Raw genomic sequence first — 11608 nt, forward strand, 5'->3', positions numbered from 1 at the left:
CTTTCTTTCTTTCTTTCTTTCTTTCTTTCTTTCTTTCTTCCTTCCTTCCTTCCTTCCTTCCTTCCTTCCTTCCTTCCTTCCTTCCTTCCTTTCTTGCTTTCTTGCTTTCTTGCTTTCTTTTCTGCTTTGTCTTCATTGTTTTTGTTGTTGGTGTATGCCTCTTCAGATAGCTGGCTGCAGAATGCTAAGTCATTTGACTGTCCAATTTAATCAGGGTGTTCACTCCACTATTATAAATGGTTATGGATATACCCTGGGTTTTACTACTTACAACTAAAGAATACAAGTGAAACTAATGTAGAAGCCCCCAACACTGCAATTTTCTTTTCAAATACAACAGAATTTTTCTTAGTGAGTATCTGTATTAACAACTCATGCACATATTTATGTTTTTACCTATGGCAGCAATGGCCATTTTTCATCAACTTTCAGCTCCAGTATTCTCAAAAGAAAGATTCCAGGTGATGAATTAGAAGATGTATCATTTTTTGTAAATGATAATTATTTACCAAAGCAATGAATATGAAGTAGAGAAAATGAATTCATATCTTTAGGATTAAAGAAATATTTTAGATTACTATCTTTTACCTTATTATGTAATCATCATTTCATACTATTGGGGTGATATATTAACAAATTATTAATGTATAATTAATAATCATGTTACATGATTTATCCACTGTACTTTTAAAACTAGAATTGGGCTACAATTCTTACAGTTTTGAGACCAAGGCTTGAAATAAGCATTATCTGCCAGGAACCATCTAGGATAATCACCTAGCAGGTGATCTCCCTGAGGTGGTTTCAACATGGACTGTACAACTATGGTATATGAGCCCTTCTACACAAAGCTGAAGTAACTACATGTTAGGAAAGATTTCTGCTATGCTTTCTCTCTCTCTCTCTCTCTCTCTATATATATATATATATATATATATATATATATATATATATATGTGTGTGTGTGTGTGTGTGTGTGTGTATCACTAAGTATTAGCCCACACTTTTGAGCAGATTTATTCAAATCAATGAATACTGTCATATAGTGATGCTGCATAGACAAATGGATGATTTCTTAATTCTGAATAATGATATAGTAAGAATTTCTCAAAAATATTAGTAATTATTAAGCCCTTGATAGTGAGACTGTTATTATAGCCATTTTTGATAAGAAAACTGAAATTAGAGCTCTGCTGGTCTCCAAGTGTAACAAATTGCTTCTGAGATAAAAAACCAGGTATTTACAACCTAGAACACATTCTAAGTGATTGTAAAACAATTAACTGAAGGCCATAAAAGGAAATTAACTGATGACTATAGATGTAAGAACAGAGGATAAAATATTGGCTGAGTTTCAATGACAACTTAGTACAGAAATTATGGGTTTGTTTGTTTGTTTGTTTGTTAGCTTTTGATGAACCTGGAGAGCTAGTGACAGATAATGTCTAGTCTTTTTTTTTTTTTTTGGGTGGGGGGGAGGTTTCAAGACAGGGTTTCTCTGTATAGCCCTGGCTGTCCTGGACCTCACTTTGTAGACCAGGCTGGCCTCGAACTCAGAAATCCACCTACCTCTACCTCCTGAGTGCTGGGATTAAAGGTGTGTACCACCATGCACAGAAATGTCTAGTCTTAATGAGAATGTACGTAAACATCTCTGCTGTAAATTTCTTATACAATTTATGATTTGAATTCATGTATAAGCTCATGGTAAACTTTTATCATGTGATCTATACCCCTAGGAAAGCTACAAAAAAACCCCAAAACTAGGAACAATTACATTATATGACATTATTACAGCAGAGCAGAAGGAAAGAGCAGGATTAGAAGGAGGATTAGAAGATGGGCAGAAGAGTATAGTAACTTAGAAATTTAGAGAGCTACTTAAAAATTAGGAGAGGATAGTCTGATAGATTTTCCCTTCTTTCCTTCAGAAATAAGATGAATATAAGAAGAGAGAGGTAGACAGAATGCAGAGAAAGAGGGACAAAGAACCTGCAAAGAAAGCAGAAAGAGCAGGCAGTCTTCTCCTTAGCATGGGGCAGAACAGTTCTGTTCTTAACAACAGAGCTTAGTCTTACTAAAGAGGATAAAGCTTTTTCTTACAGACTTGGGTTTAATTCATTTACAATGAAAGGGTAGAAGCTTTTTCTTTCTCTATGCAACAAAGATTGGAGTTCATTTTTCATCCAGATTGAGCGAGTTCTTTCTGTACTTACACTTGGGCTTTTGATCCATATGCTTATGTAAGTATAGCTGTGTGTATATAAGTAAGTAATTATAAGAAAAGTAAGTACCTGAGCCTAAATCGTATCATAAAGGTATATGAGTGTATATTCATAGATTTGTATATGAATGTATTGAGGTTAGACATATTTTCTTGGGTAAAAGTTTTTTCATCTGTGAGTGACTCTTTTCTCCATATTCAATAAAAGTTTATTGGTTTAAACCTCCCTCCTTCCCACCAAGCTTGAAGTGAGGCTTCTGGGCTAGGGAAAATACCTAGCAATTAATTCCTTACTTAACACCTCTGCTGTATTACACTGAGAGGCTAAAGGCCAGATACTCTGCTGTTTCTGCCATCAAAGGAACTCAGTCAGAGAGGCCAACTACTGTTGCAAAGTAACATAGACCTAAGACAGGTAAATGTTTTAAAATTAAAAAGCAACCCTAATTTTTTGCAAAACCAAGTCTTGCCCCCGTGGATACTCTTTACCCTTGGGTACCTTCAAGAGAAAACAAGAACACAGGAGCTGGCCTCTCGCAATTATCCTGGAGCCTTGTTCATTTACCTTATTTTACATATGTTTTGCATACATGTATTATGTGTGCACCACTTACATGCATTTCATACAGGGCAATGCATCCCTGTGATCTAGAGTCATGATGGTTCCAAGCCATGATGTCATTCTAGAGAATCAAACCCAGGTCGTTCCAAAGCAAGAAGTGCTCTTGACCACTGAGCCATCTCTCCAGCATAAATCCAGAGCTTTTAAAAGCAGAACCTCAATGTGTAGTAAACATATGTTGGCAAAATAATCAGAAGCTTGGCTCTGGCAACTGGGATGATCCATCCCTTTACAAGATTAAGTTTTGGGGGAGCTAAAATCATGTGACTATGAAATGATTGATTTATGGAATCATATTAATGGGTATGCTACTAGATGATCTCTGGTAGTAAGTAGGCCAAATAACTAAAATAGGCACTAAATATAAGACTGTTGAGTAAAACTGTAAAAAGTGTGTGGTTACTGATGACATATGATAACACTTGGGAACTTGTTTTCCACTGCATAAGAAGGAATCTCTTTTAAGACAGAAATTCACTAACAGGATCATTATGGTGATGAACCCTGGTCATCTTCAGGGTTTCATGTTTGACATAATGTGTTGAAAACAGTGTATGACTTAATGTTATATATTGCCTCTTGCTAGAGGCTCTCAGCTCCACATCTTCAGATGTGATTATGTAGCATGTAGTAACAACAGAAACCAGGAAAGCAAAATAGGACCATTGCAGGGTAGGTGAGGGAGCTGGAGCAATAAAGAGCAGAAAAGCAGGGTACAGGTATCAAATAAGAAAAATAGGAAAAGGGGGCCTTCTTAGAGGTAGGAGATAAATACTAAACAAAGAGGTAAGTAGGTAAAATATCAACATAGAAACCTAAGAAGCTCTATTCTATTCTATTAACAATTTATATTTTTTTCCTCCAAAAAGAAAAGATAAACACAATTTGTCTTGGTATATGGAAGTTAGTTCTTTAATCTGAAGTTCCCTCTCACAAAGGTGTTGTGATGGGGACTAACCTGGGAGACATCTAGGAACATTCATAACCATAATAATCTGTTACTTTTTTCCAGATATGTGAAGTAAACCTCTATTATGGTCCTAAGATGAATAGACTCCCTTTAATCCCAGCACTTGGGAGGCAGAGGCAGGTGGATTTCTGAGTTCAAGGTCAGCCTGGTCTACAAAGTGAGTTCCAGGACAGCCAGGGCTACACAGAGAAACCCTGTCTCGAAAACAAACAAACAAACAAACAAAAATACACTCTTCACTTATCTCCTTATTCAAGAATGTTCTTTATTTCCAAGCTGGACTTGGAGTTTTAGCCAATATGTTTCTTCTTTTTTTCTATACTTTCATAATCCTAGGTCACAGACCTAAACCCACAGACCTGATCTCCTGTCAACTGTCCTTCGTTCACATAATGATGTTCCTCGCTGCAGGGGATATTTGGATTACAGACATATTTGAGACACTGAACATTGAGAATGACTTCAAATGTAAGACACTATTTTATATAAGCAGTGTGATGAGAGGCCTCTCTATCTGCACCACCTGCCTCCTGAGTGTGGTCCAGGCTGTCACAATCAGTCCCAGTACATCACTGTTGGCAAAATTCAAACGAAGACTGAAAATGTACTTGATCTATGCTTTCTTCTGTATTTGTTCTTTCAATTTGTCATTCAGTAGTAGGTGGATCTTCTATGTTGCTGGTTTTACCAATGTGAGTGAAAACCACCAGATGAAGGTCACTAAATCCTGCTCACTCTTCCCCATGAACTACATCATCAGGGGATTGATTTTAACTGTGACAATGTCCAGAGATGTGTTTCTTGTAGGAGTCATGCTGAGCACAAGCACATACATGTTGAATATCTTGTTCAGGCATCAGAGGCAATGCAAGCATCTTCATAGCATCAGGCACCTGAGAGCCTCCCCTGAGAAAAGGGCCACCCAGACCATCTTGCTGCTGGTGGTTTTCTTTGTGGTCATGTACTGGGTGGACTTCATCATCTCATCCACCTCAGTCCTGTTGTGGAGGTATGACCCAGTTGTCCTGACTGTTCAGAAGTTTGTGATGTGTGCCTTTCCCACAATTACTCCTTTGGTACAGATCAGTTCTGAAAATAGAATAATAATTATGTTGAAAAGCAGGCAGTCAAAGCACTGCCAGAATGTTTTTTAAATATGTTTTTTTCTTTTCATTAAAGACCTATTAATTTACTTTTACTTATATGTATAAGTATCATGTTAGCATGCATGCATGCACTGTATATTCCCAGTGCCCACAGAAGTAAGAAGAGTACATAGGATCTCCAGGAATTACACATACAGATGGTTATAAGGAGTTATTCTGTGCAGACCCAATTATTTTACTTCTAAAATACACAAGCTTTGTTTCTTTTTTTTTCTTTTTTCTTTTTCTTTTATTAGATATTTTCTCTATTTACATTTCAAATGATATCCCTTTTCCTGGTTTCCCCTCTGAAAACCCCTATCCCCTGTCCTTTCCCCCTGCTCACCAACCCTCCCACTCCTGCGTCCTGGCCCTGGCGTTTCCTTACACTGGGGCATAGAACCTTCACAGGACCAAGGGTCTCTCCTCCCATTAATGACCAACTAAGCCATCCTCTTCTACATATGCATCTGGAATGTTTCATTTTTAACTTCAATGGTTTAAGTAGCAAAGCAAGATTCTTCATTTGATTTAAATCAATTTAGTGGTATTATACATATATTTTTTGACATTTCTGTTTCCAAGTACTATAGAGTTAAGTTAATTGTGCACAATAAGTTGATATTTCCACATAAATTCTCTTTCTACTTTTTACTTTATATCATAAATGTTCGTTTGATGCTGAAGTTACTGAAAAGAAGGTCCTTGATGATAGCCCTTTTGAAAAATTTTGAACTTATGCACATAAATAAATAATAGTTTCAATTTTTTATTGTAGCTGTAATTATGTTCCTTAATTTCTTTGGATCCATAAAATTAATGTGAGTATAAAAATTTAGATTTTTCTACAGTTACTTAATTAGTTATGTAAAAAATGTTATGTGTCTGTATGTTTATATATTTTTCTATCTACAGTTATAGAAATATTATTGGTAAAAAATTTATATATACATGCATGTTGTACAATGTATTTATTATGTATCTGTATGCATGTATGTATGTATGTGTGTACAGCTGAAGGATGTGTGTATATGTGCACATGGAGGCCAGGAGACAACCTTGGCTGTTGTTCCTCACATGCCATTCACCTTGTGTCTTTATAGAGTATCTCTCTGTCTATGATGTGGGTGAAGATCATAATATCATGGCTCTTCCAGTTTCTACCTCTCCAGTTATGGGATTAGAAGTATTCACCACCATACCCCCTCCCATTTAAAACTGTGCTCTTGTTTTTATTGAAAAAAAATCATACACTATAAACTGTTTAGTGTTTCTTCTTCTGCTGTTCCTTAGAGTTCCTCCTCACCTCCTTCACTATCCAAACTGATATTTCTTTCTCTCTTTAGAAAATAAGCAAGCTTCTAAGAAATAAGAGTAAAATAAACAATAATATAAAAGAAAATAAATAAATTAGAATAGGACAAAACACACAGAAGAAAAACGTTCCAAAGCAAAACACAACAATCAGACAGACACAGAAACACACAAGTTCTCACACAGAGACCTTATAAAAATACAAAACCAGAAGTCATAGTATATAGGCAAAGGATCACTAAAGACTCCATTAAGACTGTTTTGTGTTGTCCATCTACTGTAGGGCATAGAGCCTACCCTTAAGAGTAGTCTGTTTCTCCAGTGAGATTATGAAGAAAAGTAATTTTTTTATTTGCAAATTGCTTCAAAGGCAGACAGCTGTTGGATTATGGAGGGGATATGTATCAGTTCTACTCTAGGACACCACAGGCACATCCCAAACAGTTCCTGTGCATGTTGCCACAGTCTCTGAGTTTAAATGCATGTCCATTTTGATATATTTATAAGGCTTTGTTTCTTTGAAGCTTTCTATCCATTCTGGCTATTCTAGTCTTTCTACCACCTTTTCCACAGAATTCCTTGTGCTCTGTGGAGAAGAATTTTATGGAGACTTTCCATACAGGGTTGACCGTCTTAATGTCTCTCATTATGTGTATTTTCTATCTATTCCCATCTTCTGGAGGAAACTTGTTTAATGATGTTGGAAGCAGACTCAGATCTATGAGTTTATCAGTATGTCATTAGATGTCATTTTTATTAGTACAGTTTTTTTTCAGGACATTAGTATATCATTTTCTCCTTCATCTATCTCATTTCAGGCTCTTTACAGTGCTGGGTATGGTTTCAATCTCATGGATTTCATGCTTTAAACCAAACAGATTCGGCCTACTATTGCATGAGCACATCTTATAGGAATGACACACAATTTTAGACTGAAGATTTTTTTAGATGGGCTGGTGTTGACCTTTCTCCTTTGGTAGTATGCATGTTTCCTTCCAGAACCATAAATTCTGATCCACAGGAGTGAAGTCTGTAGTAGTCACCACCTTCATTTTACCATGTTCAATGAGTTGTGCAAGTGTTGCATTCAGGAATACGGCTTTAAGGTCAGTTTGTGGAGAACATACAACAGCCTTGACAATACATTGGGTTGTTTGGAGGTTCCCATAGAGCCCATTTAATCAACAACTCAATTAGATAGAACTGATTGCCAGTGCTGAAAGCTTCATTGGTGATGAAGGATTTCATTTGGGGTTTTGTCTCCCATTTTATGTGGCAATTTAATTTAGATCGTCTTTATATATCTATATATTTTAGGAAGCATCTACTGTGTTTAATTTCATATGACCCCTTAAATATTCCTTAGACTTAGCTGTCCCTCCCTTTGTTCACTCTTATGAATAATACAGAAATAAATACAGTACAGCAATTATTTCTTTGGAATATCAATTTAATATCTTATATTAATTTCACAAAACTCAGATCATAGTATGAATGTCATGATTCTACTATGATCCTCTGTGAGTAACTATAATACTCATTCATGCAGTGCCTGCATCAATCTAACCTTTCTCCAAAAATGAAGACATATTCATTTTTATCTATGCACTCTTACATTTGTTATCTGTTGAGATCTTGATAAAAGTTATTCTAATATATGGGAGGAGATATCCCGTATTGTTTTGGTGTGCCTTCCCCTGATAATGAGTAATACTGTGCATGTTTTCACACATTTGTTGGAAATTTGTATCTCTGAAAAAGAAATCCTGTTTAGATCCTCTTCTCAAATTGAGTTACTTATGTATTTATAGAGTTATAGGAGTTCTGTGTATGTCATTAGCCCATTTATTACTTGGATTGATTGATTTCTTGCTTAGTTTTCTTGGGGGTTGTTTTGTTTTGTTTTTAGTAATTTAGGATATTCTCGGATGTACAGCTGGCCCTGATTTTCCTCCCATTCTGTGAACTGTCATTTTACTTTTTTGCACTATTTCTTTGCTATGCAGAAAATGTTTAATTTCCCAAGGGTACATTTGTCAACTGTTGGTCTTACTTCCTCACTACATGGACTCTGACATAAAAAGCCCTTGCCTATACCTATTTGCTGAAGTGTTTCCCCTACTTTTTCCTTTAATATTTTCAGAGACTCAGATCTTATGTTAATGTCTTTAAGGCAATTGGAAGTAATTTTTGTGTAGTGTAAGAGATAAGGCTATAGATTAATTATCTTACATGTGGACATAACATTTTCCCTCAATATTTAGTGACATCTGACCCTTCTCCGGTGTGTATTGTTAGTGTCTTTGTAAAAGATCTGTGGCTGCAGCTATATAACCTTATATCTATTCCATTACTCCATTCTTCTGTTCTATTCCAGTATTTCATGTCAAATTTGCTACCAAATTCTGTGCTGTTTTTCTTACTATGGCTCTGTAATGTCATTTGAAATGAAGTACTGTGCTATCTTCTGTAACACTAGGTACGTGTAAAATAAATAACTACTTTATCTTCTATACTATCAGTCTCAATATTCTTTCACCAAAATTGAAATAAAACTAACTACATTTTAAAATAAACCATATGTTATAAATACCAATTACTATAAACCTAATAGAAAGTATAGATGTCTCTTGTGAGACTATGGTGGGGCCTGGCAAACACAGAAGTGGATGCTCACAGTCAGCTATTGGATGGATCACAGGGCCTCCAATGGAGGAGCTAGAGAGAATATCCAAGGAGCTGAGGGGAACTGCAACCCTATGGGTGAAACAACAATATGAACTAACCAGGCCCCCCTGGAGCTCCTGTCTCTAGCTGCATATGTATCAGAGGATGGCCTGGTCAGCCATTAATGGAAAGAGCAGCCCATGGGTCGTGCAGACTTTATATGCCTCAGTGCAGGGGAATGCCAGGGCCAAGAAGTGGGAGTGTGGGGGGGAGTGGGGACAGGGTGGGTGTGGGGGACTTTTGGGATAGCACTGGAGATGTGAATGAAGAAAGTACCTAATTAAAAAAAAGTTTATTTCAACATGTAATGTTTTAATATCACAAATACCAATTTTTCTAAAATGGTGACTAACTATGCACAATTAGAAGGTATAATTTTTTATGTTATGTCTACATTGTACTCTAATGTTTATTCATTTATTCTATTTTAGTAATATATAAAATAATTTTTAGTAATTTACATATTTTACAGACTGGATATGTAACTGTACTAAACTTTTTGGTAAGAATTTACTGCATTTTTCATTCATTTATTGCTGATATTGAAAGAAAATAAAACTTGAGACCTGTGATTCATGTAATCTATGTCAAATAGCCCAAAGAGTTGTTTGTGAGCTTTGAAACCTGGGGCTGAGAACATAGCAGAACAGGCCAGGACATGCCCGGGAAAGCCTGTCGTTAAGATATTCGTGAGGCTGCTTGGCCATAAAGATAAAGAGAGATAAAGAGAATGACATGCTGGACTGGCCTGGTGCCTCCCTATCTCCCTCCCTTATGATCTAAGTTAAATGTTAAACAGGCTGCTGATGTTTGAATGAACCACTCATGTGAAACCGCACCAATTCCTCCCTCAGCCCCAGCCCCTTTTCTATAAAAACCCCTAGCTTCCAAGCCTCATGGTCAAAACCACTGTCTCCTGCATGAGACTCAGAGCTCAGCCATTAAACTACCTCATGTTTTTACATCAAGATGTTCTGTTCTGTTTCTGATTCTTGGGTGCACGCCGAATCAGGAATTGAGTCGGGTTTCCCCACTAGGTTCTTTCAATATTTTCTACTTACTTAGTCTAAGCAACACAATGTCAGTATAGTGGGCCAGTATGAAATCTTGAGGAAGAGTGCCATGGACTGGACCTAATTGACACCCCCCTCAATCCCTGGGAAACAGAGGTTCCAGCAGATGGGCAAAGAGTCGGCAGGAATTGGGGTGACAGACTCGACACAAGGGAGTGTGGATCCAAATGTAATTTGTCAAATCGAGCATCAAAATTTTTATACAGAAGAAAATAGAGAAATTAGGTGACACACAATGGCAAGTTACAATGAGGTTACCGAATTCTTACACAAAACAGAGGAATGCAAACACGGAAGGACTGGCAGGAACCAACTGGGATAAAATTTAATGTTAACAATTGGGATTCAAAAGCAACTCCACCTAAGGTCCACTTAATCTTATAAGTCAGGGGCAAGGGCTTCTTCCTCTCATCATAGTTCCTATTCTAGTCTATTGTATAGTCCACCTTTCCCCCTAGGCCATTGTAAATACTTGTGTATGGGTGTAACTCAGCTATCTATTGTTCTAAGTATCTACTTTTGTTCCCCCTTAGATCACAAACTTCCTTCTTCCTTCCTAATGTGTAGGGCAGTGACTTAGCTATCCATGCCCAAGGTCGGATCAAGGACTGCCTAGACTCTAACTTAGCTATATGTTAAAAAAAATAATAATAATAAAAAAACAATCCTTAGGAGCACTTATAATAAAGGAATATTAGGGGAAAGTACTAAGATCTGCTTACCAACTAAACAAGGACATTGGAACATTCTTTATACAGGATGCTACAATTCCAGGAGACTAAGTTTCAGTTTCCGTGAACTTTTTGCCTCGGGACATCACTGAGGTTTTCGGGGCCTGTTGCACTTGTCACTACTGGAGTGAATGTAGCAGAAGAGGCAGGAAATATATATCCCTTTAAGCTAATTAATGATAGAACAATGGAGAATTAATATACTTTGATGTAGAAATCTAAAGATTTACTCCTGGCATTGCCAAATGAAAGAAATTGCTTTTGTTGGGTACTTGAAAAACTATTTTTAAAATGCATTTGGTCAACTATGTGCTCACAGAGACCAGGAGAATGTTAACCCATTCAAGAAAAGAAATCACTTGTGGATAATAATTTCAATTGGAGCCACTTCCTCACTGAGTTAGTTATAGTCAACAGATACTTTCTAAGTATGAATGCTCCACCATGAATTGATTTGGGGTTAACCATTACTGAGAGGCCAAACCAACCCTATCTTAGAACCAGCCTCTATCTTAAAAAGATAAAGGAAAAGAAGTCTGAGAACTTGACCCAAAGCTGAATCCAAGCTACAGCCACATAGCAGAAAGACCACATGGCTTGTCCTTGGCCAGAGTTACACCCTAGCTACTTAACAGCAACAGTTAATCAAGATTAGTCTGATTGTTTCAGATGTACTTTCAGACAGTCTGTGATTGTATATGGTCTTGCCTCAGAGCACCTACCTGTCAGCTTACAATAGTCATTCAGTTAGATGCTTGGTAGCAAAACCCTGTATCACTTACTTCCTTCCCTATAAAACCTG

General features: G+C 36.8%; 1 protein-coding gene across 1 annotated transcript; it reads left to right on the forward strand.

Annotated features, from left to right (window-relative positions):
- Positions 1 to 4115: 4115 nt before the first annotated feature.
- Positions 4116 to 6903, forward strand: LOC110287603 (vomeronasal type-1 receptor 90-like). The gene is made up of 2 exons (XM_021154176.1): positions 4116 to 4961; positions 6898 to 6903. The coding sequence occupies exons 1-2, from the start codon at positions 4116 to 4118 to the stop codon at positions 6901 to 6903; spliced, it is 852 nt and encodes a 283-aa protein (XP_021009835.1).
- Positions 6904 to 11608: the final 4705 nt, after the last annotated feature.

The sequence above is a fragment of the Mus caroli genome, unplaced genomic scaffold (genome assembly GCF_900094665.2).
Source record: "Mus caroli unplaced genomic scaffold, CAROLI_EIJ_v1.1 scaffold_8373_1, whole genome shotgun sequence".
NCBI classification, from domain to species: Eukaryota; Metazoa; Chordata; class Mammalia; order Rodentia; family Muridae; genus Mus; species Mus caroli.

Bases quoted from the DNA above. Each gene is read 5' to 3' on its own strand.
- LOC110287603 (XM_021154176.1), top strand. From the start codon at position 4,116: ATGTTTCTTCTTTTTTTCTATACTTTCATAATCCTAGGTCACAGACCT.